Source organism: Bos javanicus, chromosome 16 (assembly GCF_032452875.1).
Source record: "Bos javanicus breed banteng chromosome 16, ARS-OSU_banteng_1.0, whole genome shotgun sequence".
In the NCBI taxonomy this organism is placed as follows: Eukaryota; Metazoa; Chordata; class Mammalia; order Artiodactyla; family Bovidae; genus Bos; species Bos javanicus.
In genome coordinates, this window is record NC_083883.1 from 29,949,116 (window position 1) to 29,970,697 (window position 21,582).

A 21,582-nucleotide genomic window follows, 5' to 3' on the forward strand; every position below is an offset into this window, starting at 1 on the left:
CGTTCCACTTCAGCTACAAATGCTGCAATGAGACTTCTTTAGTCAAGCCAAATTGAACCACACTTCTGTTTTTCACAGGATTTCTAAGAAAGCAGACCATCATGCACTGGAGAAACAAGTACAATTAAGAAAGAAAAGTGTGCCTAGACTGGTAGGGTAAACTATTTGCACTAATAACCAATCACAGTGTTTTAATTGTTTGAGCTAACAGAAACCTGGCAATCATCTTGTTCAGCCTTGTCATTTTACAGATGAGAAAACTGAGGCCCAGGAAAGTTAAATGTTTTGCTCAACAGCACACACTATTAATAATGTACCAGGTACTGTTCTAAGTGTTTAAGAGAATCTCACAGAATCCTTACAACCATCCCAAGAAGGATACTATAATTATCCCCACATTACATATGGAGGAATCTGAGGTCCATGTACCACAGCCAATAAGTGGTAAGCATGCAGGATCTGAAGGTAGACTGCATCAGAATTCCTCCACCATGAGATCTGATGCAGTGAAAGAGGAGGAAGGGAAACAATGTCACAGGGAGACAAGGGAAGGGATGTCATTTAAAGATTCCATGTCTGGTTCTAACTGTTGCTTCTTGACCTGCATACAGATTTCTCAGAAGGTAGGTAAGGTGGTCTGGTATTTCCATCTCTTTAAGAATTTTCCACAGTTTGTTGTGATCTACACAGTCAAAGGCTTTGGCGTAGTCAATGAAGCAAGATGTTTTTCTGGAATTCTCTTGCTTTTTCTATGATTCAGTGGATGTTGGCAATTTGATCTCTGGTTCCTCTGCCTTTTCTATATTTAACTTGAACATCTGGAAGTTGATGGTTCTACCTACTATTAAAGCCTGGCTTGGAGAATTTTGAGTATTACTTTCCTAGCATGTGAGATGAGTGCAATTGTGGAGTAGTTTGAAATTATTTGGCATTGCCCTTCTTTGAGATTGGAATGAAAACTGACCTTTTCCAGTCCCGTGGCCACTGCTGAATTTTGCAAATTTGCTGGCATATCGAGTGCAGCACTTTTACAGCATCATCTTTTAGGATTTGAAATAGCTCAACTGGAATTCCATCACCTCCACTGGTTTTATCTGTAGTAATGCTTCCTAAGGCCCACTTGACTTCACATTCCAGGATGTCTGGCTCTAGGTGAGTGATCACAACATTGTGCTTATCTGGGTCATGAAGATCTTTTTTGTATAGTTCTTCCGTGTATTCTTGCCACCTGTTCTTAGTATCTTGTGCTTCTGTTAGGTCCATACCATTTCTGTCCTTTATTGTGCCCATCTTTGCATGAAATGTTCCCTTGGTATCTCTGATTTTCTTGGAAGAGATCTCTAGTCTTTCCCATGCTATTGTCTTCCTCTGTTTCTCTGCACTGATCACAGAGGAAGGCTTTCTTATCTCTCCTTGGTATTCTTTGGAACTCTGCATTCAAATGGGTATATCTTTCCTTTTCTCCATAAAATCACTCAGTGTGAAAATCATTTGGGTTTAACATAAACATTAAATTAGTTCAATGACACTAACCTGATGTATCACAGAAAATTAGGAAAAAATGCATACCAAGAAAATCTGTAATCCATAAAAATGAAAGAACTGTTATACCTCTGAAAATATTAAAAAATAACAGTTCTGGATATATTAAAAATAAAATCTCCTTATAATACTTAGGATTCTCCCTTCTGTAAAGAAGGAATTAAACTAATTGAATAATTTGTATTTGTCCCTGAAATATTTGACAAAATTTCAACTCACAAGTGATATATGAAACAGAATAAATAATAGGTATGTTATGATTAATGGATATAATTTGATTTTTACTACCTCTATAAGGCACTGTCGGAGAAGGCAATGGCACCCCACTCCAGTACTCTTGCCTGGAAAATCCCATGGACGGAGGAGCCTGGTAGGCTGCAGTCCATGGGGTCGCTAAGAGTTGGACACGACTGAGTGACTTCACTTTCACTTTTCACTTTCATGCATTGGAGAAGGCAATGGCACCCCACTCCAGTACTCTTGCCTGGAAAATCCCAGGGATGGAGGAGCCTGATGGGCCGCCGTCTATGGGGTCGCACAGAGTCGGACACAACTGAAGCAACTCAGCAGCAGCAGCAGCAAAGCACTGTACTTATATCAATATAATAGAAATGGCAGTCTCTGAAGATAATTTTCATGTTTTATTTACTTTTTAAAACTAATCTCAAATCATGTAAGTAAGTGTTAGTAGCTCAGTCATGTCGGACTCTTTGCGACCGCAGGGACTATAGCCCACCAGGCTCCTCTGTCCATGGCATTCTCCAGGCAAGAAAACTGGAGTGGGCTGCCATTCCCTTCTCCAGGGGATCTTCCCAACCCAGGGATCAAACCTGGGTCTCCTGCACTACAGGCAGATTCCTTACCATCTGAGCCATCACATACCATACTATTTCCTTTTTGATGATTCCACTTAAATTAAAGGGTATGGTTTATTAAACAAAGACCAAACAATTACCATGCATGATACATGTTATACACAGGACCTACTGTGAATAGAAATCCATCTCTCTCCACCATTTGTTTTTAATGAGTACAAGGATCAAATAACCTTGAATATACTTTTTATACTACTGCTGCTGCTGCTGCTGCTGCTGCTAAGTCACTTCAGTCGTGTCCGACTCTGTGCGACCCCATAGACGGCAGCCCACCAGGCTCCCCGGTCCCTGGGACTCTCCAGGCAAGAACACTGGAGTGGGCTACCATTTCCTTCTCCAATGCATGAAAGTGAAAAGTGAAAGTGAAGTCGCTCAGTCGTGCCCAACTCAGCGACCCCATGGACTGCAGTCCACCAGGCTCCTCCGTCCGTGGGATTTTCCAGGCAAGAGTACTGGAGTGGGTTGCCATCGCCTTCTCTGTTTTATACTACTGGCAGTTAGCAACTCTCTAAAAAGCAACAGGATTTGCAATAGCATTCCTTATACCTGCTACACTGAACAATTTAAATTTCAACTCTTTCGCCAGGCTAGTATGTGATTTATGCTTCTTCTTCTTTGGGGAACAGTTTTATTCTAAAGCAGTCTGATACTTCATACCTTGATCTTATCCTATAGAACTGAATTCCAGGTTTATGCTTAAATGACAGTCCTTGACATCAGGAAAAAAATAGGGGCACATTGTCCTCCTGCTGTCTGAAAACATAATGAGTATACATGTTTTAAATATTTTATTACCAACGAAAGAACATGTTATGTTCACCAGCTGGAATAACTTTATTAAATGTTTGAGATTTTTGCACCATAATAACCAAGACAGGAAGCTGGATAGCCCCTAAAATCAACTGCTATTTCTTATATAAATGCCTGCAGAAGTTTCATATTTTCTTTGGACATCATTAGATTTCCTAGCTTTTTTTAACCTTTTATCTTATATTGTAGTATAGTTGGTTAACAATATATATAGTTGGTTGTGATAATTTCATGTGTGGAGGAAAGTGGTTCAGTTATACATATACATGTATCTCTTTTGGATTGACACGTATACACTGCTATAATTAAAATGGATAACCAATAAGGACCCACTGTATAGCACAGTGAACTCTGCTCAATATTATACAACAACCTAAACAGGAAAAGAATCTGAAGTAATGTTTTAAAGCTAATATGAATTCTGACATTTTGCTTAACATTAGTATGTTCTGTGAATCTGCCACCCCATTGGAAATAACTCTTTTCATATTAAGTTTTCTTGTAAATCTACCTAATGGAGGAGCTTCTGGATATTTAGGTCATTTTAGCTTACATGTTTTATATTCTATTTTTATAATCTGTCTGTGGACCATCATCTTCTTCTGTGGCTAAGACTCCACTTATTTATTTCTGAATGTTAAACTACCTTTGCATTCCTGAAATAAATCTACTGGTTGGCATGATGTACCTTGGAAACATTCCCATTTGTTAATACTTTGTTTAGGATTCTTTCACCTATATTCATAAATGATATTGGCTAGTAGTTATTTCTTTTGTAATATCTTTGTTAGGTTTTAATATCAACTTATTCAAGAATTACAAAAAGGAATTGGAAAATGTTCCTAGTTTTTCTCCTGTTCTCTAAAAAAAGTTTTTGCAAGGTGATGGTAATGGTAAATATTTAGTTGAATTCATTGGTATGGAAGAATTCATCTAGTGGTGTAGGTTCTTTGTGGTCAAGTTTACATTATAGATTCATTTATAAGGCAGTGATGGGACTATTCAGACTTTTTTCCCATATCAGTGTTGACAAGTATTTTTCTAAGAATTTGCCTCCTTCATTTCAATTTTCAAAAATATTTACAGGAAGCTGTTTATGAACTGTATTAGTCCGCTTGGCATGCTATAACAGGATACCATGACTGGTGGCTTAAAAAATAGCAATAAATTCTTTTTGTAGTTATGAAGGTTGTAAGTTCAAGATCAAGGTGCTGTCAGGGATGGTTTCTAAATAGAACTTTAGAACTTTATCTGGCTTGCAGATAGCTGCCTTCTCGTTGTGTCCTCAGATGGCCTTCCTTCTGTGCATACATGGAGAGACCTCTTGGGGTCTCTTCCTCTTCTTGTAAGGACACCAGTCTTACTGATTTGGGTCCCAACTTTATTGTCTCATTTAACCTAAATTATCTCCTTAAAGGCCCTATTTCTAAATACAGTTACACTGTGGCTTAGGGCATCAACTTATGAATTTGAAGCACACAAAATTCAATCCTACAGTATCCTCTCAAGATCTTTTTCATGTCTGTAGGTTTTATATCGATGTTCCCTCTTTCTTTCTTTTTATGGCTGCGCTGGACCTTCATTGCTGCATATGGGCTTTTCCTAGTTGGGGCTACTCTGTGTTGTAGTGCCTGGACTTCTCACTGTGCAGGCTTCTCTTGTTGCTGCTCTCAGGCTCTAGAGTGCAGGCTTTGCAGTTGTGGCACACAGGCAAGGGACAGAACTCATGTCTCCTGCCTTGGCAGGCTGATTCCCCACCACTGGACCACCCTCTTTCTTAATAGCAGTAAGCTGTATCTTTCCTGATTAGCATTTTCAGGATTATCAATTTTATTAGGTCTTTCAAAGGGCTGAACTTTTACTCTGTTGATCATCTCTATTTTAGATTTATTTTCTATTTCATTACTTTTCTCTCTGGATTTAATTTGTTGTTCTTATTCTAACTTACTGAGATAGATGTAACTCACTAATTTTTTTCAGTCCATCTTCAATTTAAACATGCCTTTTATTCTAAAATAGGTGTGGCTGCATAATAACATTTTGATGTATATAATTTTCAATACTACTAAATTAAAAACATTTTCTGGTCTCTGATAACTCATTCTTTGCTTTATGGTTTATTTAGCATTGTATTCTTTAATCTTGAAGCGTGAGTTTTATTCTTGGTATCTTTTAGTTAAGAACTGACTCATTGGAAAAGACCCTGATGTTGGGAAAGACCGAAGGCAGGAGGAGAAGGGGACGACAGAGGATGAGATGATTGGATGGCATCACTAACTCAATGGACATGAGTCTGAGCAAGCTCTGGGAGTTGGTGATGGACAGGGATGCCTGGTGTGCTGCAGTCCATGGGGTCGCAAAGAGTCAGACACAACTGAGTGACTGAACTGAACTGATCCTTTAGTTATTAACTTCTAAATTTATCTGTACTGTGGTCAGAGAACTTACTTTGGACAATTTTAATCATTTTGCAATTTGTTGAAATCTGATCTAAGACCAGTGTACAATTAATTTTTGTAAATATTCCATGCAGGCTTGAAAATAATAGGTATCCTACAGTTGGCAGGTGTAACTGTCTCCGTATGCTAATGAAATCATTTGTTAACTGTGTCTTTCAAGTATATATTCTGATTTTTTAAAAATTTTTATTAATTAACTAACTTAGTTTTGACTGCTCTGGGTCTTCAATGCTACACAGGCTTTTTCTCTAGTGGTAAGACAGAAGTGCAGTGCATGGGCTTCTCACTGTGGTGGCTTCTCGTTACAGAACACAGGCTCTAGGGCCCGCAGGCTTCAGCAGTTGCAGCCCCTGGGCTCCAGAGCACAGGCTTGGTAGTTGCGGTGCACAGGCTTAGTTGCTCTGTGGCATGTGGGATCTTCCTGGACTGGGGATGGAACCCGTGTCTCCTGCATTGGCAGGTGGATCCTTTACCACTGAGCCATCAGGGAAGCCCTCTGATTTTTTTTTTTTTCTAACTGATTTTTGACTATTTGTTTTATTAGTTACTAAGAGGGCTATGGAAACTGTGTTGTTACAATAGTGGATTTGTACTTTTCCTTTGAGTTTTGCCAGTTTTTGCTTTATATATTTGGATGCCATGTTATTAAGTACATATAACTTTCAAGTTATTATTTTGAAACTATACCTTTCATCATTAAGAATCACACCTCTTTACATCCAGTAAGATATGGTGAATTAAAGTTTTCTTCATTAGAAAGCATCTCTCTCTATATCCAGTAATACCAGTATATCTGTTGCCCTACATTTAATTATCAGATACTAATATAGTTACCCTGGGTGTTCTTTGGAAGGAATGATGCTAAAGCTGAAACTCCAGTACTTTGGCCACCTCATGCGAAGAGTTGACTCATTGGAAAAGACTCTGATGCTGGGAGGGATTGGTGGCAGGAGGAAAAGGGGATGACAGAGGATGAGATGGATGGATGGCATCACCAACTCGATGGATATAAGTTTGAGTGAACTCCAGGAGTTGGCGATGGACAGGGAGGCCTGGCGTGCTGCGATTCACGGGGTTGCAAAGAGTCGGACACGACTGAGTGACTGAACTGAACTGAATATAGTTACATGCTTTTCTGTTGTTATTTTAAAATTTGTATTGCTGGGGTTTCCCTGGTGGCTCAATGATAAAGAATCCACCTGCCAATGCAGGATGCATGGATTTGATCCCTAATCTGGGATGATCCCTGCCACTGAGCAACTAGGCCCATGTGCCACAGCTACTGAGCCCACCCACCCTAGAGCCCTGCTCTGCAACAAGAGAAGCCACTGCAATGAGAAGCTCGTGCACCACAACTAGAGAAAAGTCCGCAAAGCAACAAAGACCCAGCATAGCCATAAATAAATAATTGTATTGTTTATCTTTTCATACATTAATGATTTTATCCTGGATTTTTTTATATTAAATGTGTCTCTTTCAAGAATCATAGAGTTGGATTTTTTTTAAAGTTGTAGTTGATTTACAACTATTTAAACTAATATATCAGTTTCAGGTATACAACACAGTGATTCAATTTTTTTTATAGATTATACTTCACTTAAAGTTATTACAAAATAATGGCTAAATGTCCTTGTGTAGTACAAAGAATTTCTTTTTTTTTTAATTTTTAAAAAAAATTTAATTTAATTTTATTTAAAATTTATTTCTTTTAATTAGAGGCTAATTACTCTCCAATATTAAGAATTTCTTTGTGTAGTATCCTTGTCGCTTATTTGTTTTATACATAGTGAAAAGTGAAAGTGAAGTTGCTCAGTCGCACCTGACTCTTTGTGACCCCATGGACAGTAGCCTGCACCAAGCTCCTCCGTCCACGGGATTTTCCAGGCAAGAGTACTGGAGTGGGTTGCCATTTCCTTCTCCAGGGAATCTTCCCAACTCAGGGATTGAACCCAGGTCTCCCGCATTGTAGACAGACACTTTACCGTCTGAGCCACCAGGGAAGTCCATTTATACATAGAAGTAGCTTGTAACTCTAAATCCCCTATCTTGCCCATCCCCTTACCCTTTTCCCACTGGTAACCACGAGTTCTTTATATCTGTGAGTCTGTTTCTGTTTTGTTATATCCATGTTTATTTTCTAGATTCCACATTTAAGTAATAACACAGAGTAGTATTCATCTTTCTCTAACTTCTTTCACTAAGCATAATACCCTCTAGGTCGATCCATGTTACTGAAAACAGCAGCATTTCTGTTTTTATGGATGAGTTAACAGCCCACTGAGTGTGTGTGTGTAAGCATGTATGCATGCATGTGTGTATATACATGTACACACATATATACAGACTATATCTTCTTTATCCATTCATCTGTTGATGGACACTTAGGTTGCTTCCATATCTTGGCTACTGTAAATAATGCTGCTATGAACACTGAAATGCATGCATCTTTTTGAATTAGTGTTTCTGTTTTCTTCAAATATATACCCAGGAGTGGAACTGCTGAATCATATGGTAGGAACTGGGTTTTATTTTTCATCCAGTCTGGCAATCTTTGTTTTTTATTTAAGAAATTTAGTCCACTTATACTCAGTGCTATTTATCAAAATGTTTAGATTTAAATCTACCATCTCACTATTTTCCTTCTACGTGTCCCACTTGTTTGGTGTCATTTTTTCCTTTCCTTTGTTGCCTTCTCTTGGACTGAGTGAACACTTAATTGTTCCATTCCCTCATGCAACTCCCCCTGATAAGCTTGGTAGTTATTAATCTTTTACCATTATTTGAATAGGTGCCTTGGAAAGTAAAATGTACATTCTTCATTTTTCAAAATCTATGTGGAATACACACTCCTTACCCTAATCAACAAATGTTGCACTGTATTTTTAAACCTTTATATTTTAAATGCCGCAAGATACAATTTTATTATTTTATACGGTGACACTTAGACTAATGCACATTCATTCTTTTTGTTGTTTTTCATTCCTTTTTGAAACTTTTAAGCGTCTTAAACAAGTTGTTCCCTCCACCCCCCCGCTTGAAGAAAATCTGTATTATTTCCTTTAGTACAGATACTCTGGTAACAAATTCTATAACTTGCCTGCAAATGTCCTTGTATTAACTTTACCCTTACGAAATTTTCACTGGATATAGAAATCTAGGTTGGCAGTAGTTTTGTTTCAGCCCTATAAAGATGTCATTCTATTCACTTATGTCCTCTGTGTTTTCTGTGGAGAAGTCAGCTGTCAAACGAACTGTTACTGTTTTTGAAAGTACTTCCCCCTCTCCATCCTACTCTGGGTACTTTAAATACCTCCCACTTTGTGTTTGGCTTTCAGCAGTTTTACTACGCTGTGTTTTGGAGTCATTATCTTTTTATTTACCTTATGATTTATGGGGGCCTTGGATTTGTAGCCTGTTGAATTTTGAGAGTTCTGAAAAATTCTCAGTTATTATCTCTCAAAAATTCTCTCTCCTTTTGTCTCATTTTTCTTTCTCTTCTCCTTCTGCTACCCTATTAGATATGTTAGACTCCTCACTATATCCCTTATTTCTTATTCTTCTCTTCTGTACTTTCTATCCATCTTTCCATGCTTAATTCTGGACATTCTGATCTGTTCTCAAATACTAGCTCTCTCTTCAGCTGTTCCTAATCTGCTGTGTTATATCTACCAATTGAATTCTTAATTTTGATTACTGTAGTTTATTTCCTGAGTTTTCATTAGGTAATTTTTGTTGTTGTTTCTAGTTCTCTTCTAAAATTCTGTTTTGTCTCACCTCGTTAAACAAAATAAGCATTCAAAATCTATGTCTAAAAATAACATTCTCCTTAATCTGCCCTCTGTTCATATTTTCTTGTGTTTTTCGTTAGTGTTATGTCTCCTACTGTTTCTGGGATTTAAAATTGAGTATTAGATACTGTATGTTAATAACTGTAGAAATAATTTCAGGTCTAGTATGATATTATATTCCCCTAAGAGGACTACTTACTTCTGGATGGCTGCTTTGGGGCCTGTGTGTGTTAAGTTGCTTTACTTGTGCCTGACTCTTTGAGACCCAGTGGACAGTAGCCTGCCAGGCTCCTCTGTCCATGGGATTCTCCAGGCAAGAATACTAGAGTGGGCTGCCATGCCCTCCTCCAGGGGATCTTCCCAACCCAGGTATCAAACCCACATCTCTTATGGCTCCTGCACTGGCAGGAGAGTTCTTTACCACTAGTACCACCTGGGAAACTCCATAATCAACTTAGTTCAATTTCAGAGATAAAATAATCTGAAGCTGGGCCAATGCAGCCTTTTTGGGGTCCAATCCAGAACATGGAAGGAATTTGCCAATTTCTCTCAACCCTTGCTGGTTCTCTGGACTCTAATTTTTGTCCTCCCCACTCTTCTAAGCCCTTTGAGAACACCACTAGGTTTCTCAGCCATCTTTTCTGAAATTTGCATAAGCCCCTAAGGAAAAAGGAATCCTAACTGCCAGAATCCTCCTTCTGTGTTTAATTCTTTTCCTAGATCCTATCCCTAAAATTCTTAAATACCTTATTAATGCTCCAGTGTCTTTGGCTTGTTTTTACATTTTATTCCAGAGGAAATAGCTGTTCTTAACTATTTGGATTAGGAAGACTAATCCAAATTATCTAGCCTACCATTACCAAAAGCAGAAGCGCATTAACTTTTTCCAAACAGTATGTTCAAATTCTTTAGGGGAGTGTCAGTTTCTTTCTCTCCTTTTAACTTGGGTAAAAGCCACATTTACATTCTGTCACTCGGATGAAGATTGGAAATGTGAAAACAGAAATTAAATCAATTCCTTTTAAAGTATAGCATCTCACTTCTGCATTCCTCTATCATATTTGCAACTCTTGGCCTGGAGTCTCTTCAGGGTTCCAACATGCAGCCTCTTTTAGCCAAGGTTTTAATTTCATCCAACACGTCAGAAAATGTAAACAAACAAACAAACCCTTTCATACATTGTTAAACAATCTGTTTCCATATATTCTATTTACTTTTTTTTCGTACTTATTTTATGTGGAAATTGTAAGCGACAAGAAAACACATGTCCAGCCTACCATCTTAAGTTAGGAGTACAATTAAATCTTTAAAATGCTCATACATTTTGACCCTGCCACTTTCTATACAAAAAACCAAACCAAACCAAACCAAATAAAAAACCCCTTCAAAATGGTTTAAAGACCTAAATGTAAGCCCTGAAACCATAACACTCTTAGGACAGAGGCAGAATACTCCGACAGAAATTGGCAGCAATATTTTCTTGGATCAGTCTCCTAAGGCAAAATAAATAAAAGCAAAAATAAACAAATGGGGCCTAATTAAACTTAAAACTTTTAGATAGCTAAGGAAACTATCAACAAAAGAAAAAAACTTGAGGCTGACAAGGGTTCATATCCAAAATACATAAACAGCTCATACAACTCTAAGAAACCAAACAGACAAACAATTCAATCCAAAAATGGGCAAAAAACTTGAATAGACACTTCTCCAAAAAGGACATGCAGGTGGCTAATAGGCACATGAAAAGATGCTCAACATCACCATTATTAGTGAAATGCAAATGAAAACCACAATTAGGTATCACATCACACCAGTCAAAATGGCTATAATCAAAAAGTCTACAGAAAACAAATGTCAGGGCGTGGAGAAAAGGGAACCCTTGTACATGGCTGGTAATGTAAATTGGTATAGTCACTACTGAGAACACTATGGAGGTTCCTCAAAAAGCTAAAAATATATAGGATCCAGCAATTTCACTTCTGGGTATATATCTGGGAAAAATGACAACACTCATTCAAAAGGATACATATACCCCAATATTCATAGCAGCACAATTTAAAATAGCCAAGACAATGGAAACAACCCAAGTGCCCAGCAACAGATTGGTTTATGAAGACACGGCACACACGCACACCTGCACACACACAAATGAAGTATTACTTAGTCATAAAAAAGAATGAAATAAAACCATCAGCAGCAATGTGGACAGACCCAGAGAATGTTATGCTTAGTGAAATAAGTCAGACAGAGGAAGGAAAATACTGCATATCACTTATATGTGGAATCTAAAAAGCAATGCAAATGAATGTGTAAGCAGAAAGAAACAGACTCACAGAGAAAACAAACTAGTGGTTACCAAAGGAGAGAGGAAAATAGAGAGGGATAAATTAGGGGTATGGGATTAACAGATAGAAACCATTACATACAAAATAGATAAACAACAAGAATATACTGAATAGCACTGGGAATTATACCCAGTATCTTATAATAACCTATCATGGAATATAATCTGACAAAACCACTAAATTAGTATGCTGTATACCTGAAACTAAGACAATACCATAAATCAACTATACTTCAAAAAACAAAACAAAATATGAAAGTAAATGCATAGAAGAAGAAATCCATATGCTAAGCATAAAAAATATTTATACCATATACTAGTTTCACAATATTTGGATTTTTATAATGGAAATTATTTCTAATCATAAATAAAATTATAAAGTCTATCAAGAAAATTAGATTTGTGCAGAGTTTCCACATGCCAAGAAGCCAAGCCAACATCAAAATAGGCCTTTATTTAAAAGTAGGTAACATTAATTCGGCTGAGTCAAATCTAATACTTTAAGGTGTGAAACCCAGCTACAGGGAAAAGTCCTAGTTAGTGGTATGAAAGTAAAATAATTTGATTACGCATGAAGATGAAATGGCTTCCCTAGTGGCTCAGATGGTAAAGAATCTTCCTGTAATGCAGGAGATCCAGGTTCAATTCCTGGGTTGGGAAGATCTCCTGGAGAAGGGAATGGCAACCCACTCCAGTATTCTTGCCTGGAGAATTCTATGGACAGAGGAGCCTGGTGGGCTACAGTTCATGGGGTCACAAACAGTCGGACACAACTGAAGAACTTAAACACTTTTCTCAAGATGGAAAAGATGATATGATCAGAGGAAATGCAGCGGGTGAACATTGAAAAACCATAGAATAAAGGGCAGAAGTAGAACTAATGGAAACCAAGATAAGAACGAGAGTCCAGTAGCAAAGAAGCAAGCACATTAATATTATTATGTTCAGGATATACAACAGCAATACATTATGCCTAATTTTTTTCGATCTTTGATAGTCTGTGTATCTGACAATATTAATTTTATAACATGCCTACTTGAGTTAAACTGGAACCAAGAAGTCTGTTTTGGTATCTGTACTACTAAATAGCAGCAAAATCTTAGGTCAAAATCCCTCGACATCTTTGGTCTTCAGTTTTCAATTCCATAAAAATGATGGGTTTGAATTGGATAATTCAAAGTCATGTTCAGATTTAAAAAAAAAACACCTACAAGAAGACTGTTCTTCATTCAATTCTGTATCTACTTGTCCAGCTGTTTATTCACACCTACCCCTCACACCATTCCATGCAAGAGGTGATTAATGTTATGACAACTCCCTATTCTTGTACTCATGAAAGACACTGGTAATTAGCTAAAGCCCTTTGCCGCCAAGTCTAGTCACTGAGCTCTCCTTTTCTTTCATACTTTCTAGCAACCATTTCTAATCAGTTGGAGATGGTATTTGAGATAAAAACCATTCACCATCCTATAAAATCATAACTATGACTTTCAGTATGATTAAAAAACTTTCTTAGTGAATATTTTCTACATCTTAAAAAATTCTGATAATTCTCTCATATGAATTAAATTGACTTTCATATTTTGTACTCACTGGATTGATAAAATAGGATATAAGCTTTGTCAAGATAACTAAAGATATCAGCCTACATATTTCCTGATTTATTTATTCTGAACCATTTGAATAACCTCTGCTAATATGATTTCCTTAGTCAGAAGCACCAATGCTAGGAATTCTACACTCATGTAAACTGTCTAAGAATCTAATATATATCCATTAATCCTATTCAATGACATAAGGAGGTCCAGGGTAATGAACTGTTCTGTACTGCTAATTAAGCATGTGTTCAGTATAATAAAACATAGGGAGAGTAAATCAGGATTTTAAAATAACAGTTATCTCTAGGTTTTCTTTCATAAAATATTTTCAACCCTTAAATATAGAAGCCCCCACCATTTGAAAATGAGACAAGTAAACAAAAAAATATCCTTACCAGTTTTTCTGCTTCTGTGTTCATTTCCCTTAATTTCTTGATATGTTCCTTTTTAATCATGAGAATTTTTGATAGTCTGGTCTACAGACAATGAAAAAGAGATGTTTTGGAATAAAGAGAGGCACTTAAATATACCAGGTAGACATCAAACTTGTAAGTTTCCACTAAGATATTTTAGCAGATGTGTTTCAATATAAATATAGCACAGACACTATTTTAGAAATCTGACTGGCTGAGAGGAAGATATTTTAAAATCCACTGTAAGCAGGTACATCAAAACGAATAAGAAGTCAACCTGAATAAGCTTTCACTGGAACAACATGTAGACCAATCAGAATAATAACTATAATTAATTGAAGCACAAATATGTTAAAATCCATGCATTCAGACCGATACTTAAACAAAATTAACCACTGTTGGAGAACACTAGTAACCAAACTCATGAACTGGAAAACAAAGCCAAAAAAATCAAGCATTTATCCTGCCTTTCCTATACAAACTATGCCATTAGGTAACCAAATAATAGATTTGGGGAAGTTTTTCCTTGCAGAATGATTTCAGATAATAAATAAAGAACAAGAATGGCACCATTTTTGCAATCCTAATGAATGAATGGATCTAGGCATTGATAATTTGTAGCAGCTAACATTATATTTAAAAAGAGATAAAAAATAGGGGTATCCTATCAGAGCTTTCCAGGTGGAGCTAGTGGTAAAGAAACCGCCTGCCAATGCAGGAGACACAAGAGATGTATGCTTGATTGCCGCTTTGGGAAGATCCCTGGAGTAGGAAATGACAACCCACTCCAGTATTCCTGCCTGGAAAATTCCATGGACAGAGGAGCCTGGTGGACTATAGTCCATGGTCGCAAAGAGTTGCACATGGCTGAGCACTACTACTACACATCCTATCAGAATACAAAAGTATGCATAAAAGTAGTCATATACAAACTATACCAATCAAATAAAAAACCCAAATCAAATCAAACCTTTATATTCAATGAGCAATTTACATGAAGTACAAAGACAGAAGAGTATACTGGATGTTATTACAAAGATTCAGTCAGCAAAATCCAGACAGTGGGAGACTCTATGGACAAATAATACAGTTTATTCAACAAAGAGGTTAATGGGAGAAAAGAAGAGCCAATATTTAAGAGCCAACTAGACAACTGGAATGCTGACTGGATATGTGATGATATTAAGATAAGTTTTTAATAGACATGTTTTTAGATGTAATAATAATATTACAGTTATGTCTCTTTTTTTAAAAAAGGGCCCTTACCACTTAAAGATACATAACAAAATATTTACAGATAAATGATATGATGTTTAATTTCTCAAAAGAGAGAAAGAGGGTAGAAGTATATATGAAATAGAAATGGCCAGGAGTTTTTGATAACTGCTATAGCTAGATAATGGGTTCAGAGAGATACATTATACAACTGTCTGCTTTCATATGTACTAAATTTTTGATAATTAAAAAAATAAAAATAAAAAAACTGACCTAAGTTGATACAGGTAGAGGGAGGGCCTGGTAAGATATGTTATATACTTGTTCACACTGACCCTTTTTAGTAGGTCCAGAGCTCTGGACTGGTCTCCTGTCTTTAGTTGTTGGGTTTTATGGAAATTTGTGTGATTCTACTGAGTAAGAAACAGTAAAAAATGGATGAAGGCAACATCTTTCTCCCATTTTTAGTTTATCTTTCAGTTTTGTGTTTCTTGTTAGTTTTTGATAGAAAATCATGCTGTTTCTTTCTCATTCTTTTCAAAACTGAGTCCTCTCTTAGAGAGGGTCGGTCAGTCTTTTTAGATTCCTCAAAATCCCTAACCCCAAGAAAAAAAATTCATTGCGAACTATGAATTATGAAACTAGCAAAAAATGATGTTTATTTTGTCATAAGAAAAAACAATACCAGACAAAGACAAAAATGTATCTTACAGCTCGACAAGAGCAAACCTGAGTTTCATAAAACTTTAGATATTACAAAAGACAAGTACATAAAAGGGCTTTTATTTTTACCTGCTAGAAAGCTTAAAATAATGAAAGCAGTGTTTCAACTAGGCATTACACATAGATTTTGAAGTTAAAATTAAGCACTGCAACCAAAACATCTAAGCAGCAATAAAAACATCAATCCTTTAGAAGTGGTGTATTAGTATTTAGCTTCTGACTCCCTCTGCTGGTGGATCTTTTGCTCCCCACTCCTCTTCCTCTTCACCCTCCTTCCCCATCTCCCTCTACCCCTTACCCAAATATGACATATCAGCTTTGTTTTTACTTCCAGTATTTAATAAAAGAAAGAACGTCTTTAAAAAACAAGTACCCTAGTTGTGAAATGATAAGCCTTGGCTTTTTTCATATTTAAAATTTTTCATATAAAAATATCTACCTTTGAAAGTTAAAAGGTATAATTCTGTAGTTCAAGGATAATTAACAACATATAACTAAGGAATAAGAAATGCCATACATATACATACAAGTGACAAGACTTTTCCTCAAAATAACATTAATTGTAAAAGGTAACACTGAATATTTTAATGGCTTATGTTATAAACATTTTTATTTATAAAGACTTTATCTATCCCAAGCCAAACAGCTTTATTTTCAAAAAGGAAAAAGAAGAGGAAAAGAAAAGAAACAAATCAAACATCATTAGACTATGATTCAAACTAAATAATTTATTCAACCTTAAGAGTTAGGCTATTCAAGAAAACTGTTCTATATAATAATTGCTATTTGTTTCTGCTTTAGCTTTAGATTTGTTTGTGTCTAATCATTAAGTACTTAGCAAATGAATAGCTATTTGTAGTCACAGAAAAAAACTAAAGTTCCTCCTAACCGGAGAGCTGGCCAACACACCATAAGTTTTGAGGTGACTGATAACGGCAGGATTACTGAGGTTACTAAATAAAAACATTTATATTTATACAATTTATTAACAGCTAACCATTCAATTTCATAGAGTGTATGCTAGAACACTTATGCTAGAGTCCTTAACATTGCAAAATAATAAGAACCAAACCCAAGAAAAGCCCAACAAAAATAGACCTCTAAGTCTTTTTTGGCTGTTATAACTTAATTTCAAGCTTTGTTGGAAATAACAGTTTTTAAAACACAATGATTTTAAAAAGTGTAAAAATATTTGGTCCTAGAAAAATTTTCAACTTTAATAACACAAAAGATATTGAATTTTTTTTTTAACAAATGAGCAAAATATTCAGAGCAATTCTTACCACTTGGATAAGGAATTCTACTGGAAAACCACCTAATGTTTCAGTGTCAGAGCCAGAAATTTTACTTCTCCAAGGTGACTGTCCTAATAAGGGATCATTATCCTATAGGAATAAAAGGGAACCATTTAACCACGGACCTTTCAAAAGGAAGCATTTTAATTTTTTAAAACTTTATTTTATTGAAGTATAGTTGATTTACAATGCTGTGCTAACTTCTATTGGGCAGCAAAGTGATTCCTTTCTACATACATGTTACATTTTTAAATGTTCTATTTCATTATGGTTTATCACAGGATATTGAATACAGTTCTTTGAGCTACAAAGTAGGAACTATCATAAAATTTTGAATAAAGAGCAAATTCTATTATAATTAATATTCTATTAGAAATCCTATGAAAAGGAAAATATTTCCAAGCTGAAGCAACTATTTTATTTACTTTATTAGCTTTTTATTTAACATCTGACAACTCCAAATAATGCGGGCACCACCTAAAGTTACTACAATCAATCAATGTATATTTCATAAGGACATAGTTTACATTCAAAATAATCATTTAAATTACTGGTGACATTTAAAAAATATAACTTACTGTAATCGGTGACTGGAGAGGAGGAGTATAATGTAACCGTGGTGGAGTCATAAAAAATCGAGAAGGCCGCTGTTTTTGTCCAAAGGCAGCAATTGGCATCGTCTCATGAGGCTCATTGCTCTTTGGGAAAAGAGAACAGACCCCAAAACTTGAAGAACTTTACCAATCATTTTAGCTTTATAAAAATTCTATTTTAGCATTAAATGTACACTAGTTTATTATGATTTATCATAAAATATATTAACTACAAAGATCAAAGGGCTAGAACTTAAATCAGAGTATGAATATTACTTGGCTACTAAGATGTTGAACCCACAAAAAGAAGAAAGTGATCTATGAAAGAAAGAAAAGTGATCTATGGCCACCCTTGGCTGTCTCTGTGTTAAAGACTATTTGAATATTACCCACTGTAATTAAAGGCAATTCTTATCTGGCCAGGGAGAGATGTTTTGGTGATCTCATAAAGGAAATTACATTAATGCAACAGAAGAGTAATTTTTCTCTTTTGAAATGGGAGGTTTAAAGATTTCATTCTTTAATGAAAAAAATAAGATTGATATACCTTGCTCTATATTTAGTCCAAATTGTCTTTCTCTCCTACTCCTCTCTAAAGTATGTTTGATAAGGAAACTCTTAGAATAAGCAGAGTCACAGTTTTTTTAAAAGTATGGAGCAGAAAAACAGTCTTCTATTTTTATACTAAGGAGATAAAGAAATTCTGATTTTTAATTGTAAGTTCAGAATCCTTAAAAATCAAGTTTATAACAAAGGAATGAAGAAGCAGGAGGATTAATGTAAACAGTTAAATTTCCATTATACTTAGAGGCAAACAATTTTTTTTTCAAAAAGTTTTTACTCATTAAAAAAACTATCAGAATTACATTTACTCTTTATATTTTAACTTATTAGGAAAGTATATAATTTCCATTACCTTGCTAAATTAAGCATGATCATGAAATAATGGTTCAATAGTTTAATGGACTATATCAGAAGTTCAAAAGACCTGGATTCAAGACTTAACCTGGCAAGAATCCATCTTGAAAGCCTTGAATAAATTACCTAATGTACTTATGTCTCAGTTTCACCTTACGAAAAGTGGAGGTTATTAACATCCACCTTGTATATTCTAAGGATAAAATAGGAACATATAAAAATATATATATTTCAAAGTACAAGATGTTACTTCAACTTTCAAAGTTGTTTTACAAAACAACTCCTTTTTGTAAAATGGAAAACTTGTTTCAGTTGTTTTATAAAAACAACCGATCAGTTGCGTCACACTATAATTTGGTGTAAGGAAGGCAGAGAGATGCTAGATTCTGGAAAATGTAGAAGAAAATTAGAGTTCTGCTCCAGGAGTTCAGGAGGCAGGGCTGGGAACCCCTAAAGATCTCTTCCTTTAAGACTTGAAATCTTGATTTCTATCATAAATACAACCCCTAAGAAAACTCTACAAAACATATTTTATAGGCATAAACCAAATATGTATTGTGAAATAAATACTCACAAGAACTTCATAGTCAGGGATAGTATGAGTTCCAAGCCCTGCCCTATCAAACGTTACTCTATAAGTAGCATTAAGAGTATCCACAGCATCTATTTGTCCAGTGAAGAGACCATCATGAACACCACGTAATCGAGCTAAAAAAAAGAAACAAAAAGACATTATGGTACTTAGGACACAAAAAACTCCCACGTACAGAACTGCTCCAAGCATGTACCTCAAAGTGGAGAAAGTACAGTACTGCTGTCTATTAAAGTTTCCAAAAAAGTTATGTATTAATACTTTATTTTAGGTTTAGAAGATCAATTAAAACACTTTTGAAACAAACAACAAAATTATAAATGGTGATCCTTAATTTGATAAATGAATGAAACCATATATCTACCAAACTAGGAGGAAAATACTTATTAAAAAGGTCAACAAAAGAAACTTGGTCATTATACTCATGAATGAAGCACTAGGAATATTTCAAATGAAAAAAAGACAAGGTTGCTAAGCAGAAAAGATTTACTAGGCTTCAGACTGCTATCCTTAGAAAGGGTCGCCTACAAGGTTGACTTCTGGGAGCCTGAACAGTGAGAGAGTGTTCCCACTGCTGCCATACTAAGAAAGGTGGTTAACTGTACCCAGATTGTTTGTGCAAACAATGTGGTTACCAGCTTTCCAATTCTTGTATAAGCCAGGCAAAGGTGCCTACATAAGCAGTCCCCTATAAAAACCTTGGGCATTGAGTAATGAGTTTCCCTGGTAGACAACATTTCATAAGTGCGATTACAACTTGCTGCTAAAGGAATTCTGCAAGTCCTGTGTGACACCATACAGAGGGGACTCTTGGAAGCTTACACTTGTTTTCCTCTAGACTTTGGCCCCATGTACTTTTCCCTTGGATCATCGAAAAAGCAAGAGAGTTCCAGAAAAACATCTTCTTTATTGACTATACCAAAGCCTTTGACTGTATGGACCACCACAAACTCCGGAAAGTTCTTAGAATTCCAGACCACCTGACCCGCCTCTTGAGAAACCTGTATGCAGGTCAGGAAGCAATAGTTAGAACTGGACACGGAACAACAGACTGGTCCCAAGTAGGGAAAAGAGTATGCAGAGTATATCATGAGAAACGCCTGGCTGGATGAAGCACAAGCTGGAATCAAGACTGCTGGGAGAAATATCAATAACCTCAGATATGCAGATGACACCACCCTTATGGCAGAAAGTAATAAGAACTAAAGAGCCTCTTGATGAAAGTGCAAGAGGAGAGTGAAAAGGTTTGCTTAAAGCTCAACATTCAGAAAATGAAGATCATGGCATCTGGTCCCATCACTTCATGACAAATAGATGGGGAAACAGTGAAAACAGTGTCAGACTTTATTTTCTTGGGCTCCAAAATCACTGCAGATGGTGACTGCAGCCACCATTAAAAGACACTTGCTCTTTGGAAGAAAAGTTATAACCAACCTAGACAGCATATTAAAAAGCAGAGATATTACTTTGCCAACAAAGGTCTGTCTAGTCAAAGCTATAGTTTTTCCAGCAGTCATGTATGGATGTGAGAGTTGGATTATAAAAAAGCTGAGCACCGAAGAATTGATGCTTTTGAACTGTGGTGCTGGAGAAGACTCTTGAGAGTCCCTTGGACTGCAAGGAGATCCAACCAGTCCATCCTAAAGGAAATCAGTCCTGAATATTCACTGGAAGGACTGACGATGAAGCTGAAACTCCAATACTTTGGCCACCTGATGTGAAGAACTGACTCATTTGAAAAGACCCTGATGCTGGGAAAGATTGAAGGCAGGAGGAGAAGGGGATGACAGAGAATGAGATGGTTGGATGGCATCACCAACTCCATGGACATGAGTTTGAGTAAACTCCAGGAGTTGGTGATGGACAGGGAGGCCTGGCGTGCTACAGTCCATGGGGTTGCAAAGAGTCGGACACAACTGAGCGACTAAACTGAACGGATTTTCCCCTTTGCTTATTTTGCTTTGTATCCTTTTCTATGATAAGCCATGGCCATGAATACAACTATTTGCCAAGTACTCTTGAGTTTTTCTGGGGCTTCCCAGGTGGCTCAGTGGTAATAAATCCACCTGCCAATGCAGGAGATACAGGTTTGATATCTGGGTTAGGAAGATGCCCTGGAGGAAGAAAGGGCAGTATTCTTGCCTGGAAAATCCCATGGACAGAGGAGCCTGGTGGGCTACAGCCCATGGGGTTGCAAAGAATCGGGTACAACTGAGCGACTGGTCACACTTGTACACACACTTGAGTCTTTCTAGTGAATCGCCAAACCAAATCTGGGTGTGGTCTTGGGGATCCCTCACATAGATGAATTCTTGTGCCACTATTATTTAAATTCAGTTTGAAGTAACATCAGGAAAATCCAAGGAAACAACCAGCATGGGTGAAAAAATTAGAACATTTAAGGTGTTAAACTAGGC

The 21,582-nt window shown here is 36.3% G+C and overlaps 1 protein-coding gene across 1 annotated transcript in view; it reads right to left on the minus strand.

Moving 5' to 3' along the window:
• Positions 1 to 21,582, minus strand: part of LIN9 (lin-9 DREAM MuvB core complex component) — an 85,273-nt gene that overhangs the window by 11,052 nt on the left and 52,639 nt on the right. Inside the window, exons 8-11 of the mRNA XM_061382401.1 lie at positions 19,148 to 19,281; positions 17,641 to 17,760; positions 17,051 to 17,152; positions 13,812 to 13,892 (exon numbers count right to left, since the gene is read on the minus strand). Of these exons, the coding sequence (XP_061238385.1) occupies positions 13,812 to 13,892; positions 17,051 to 17,152; positions 17,641 to 17,760; positions 19,148 to 19,281 (437 nt within the window). The remainder of the gene's footprint in view (positions 1 to 13,811; positions 13,893 to 17,050; positions 17,153 to 17,640; positions 17,761 to 19,147; positions 19,282 to 21,582) is intronic.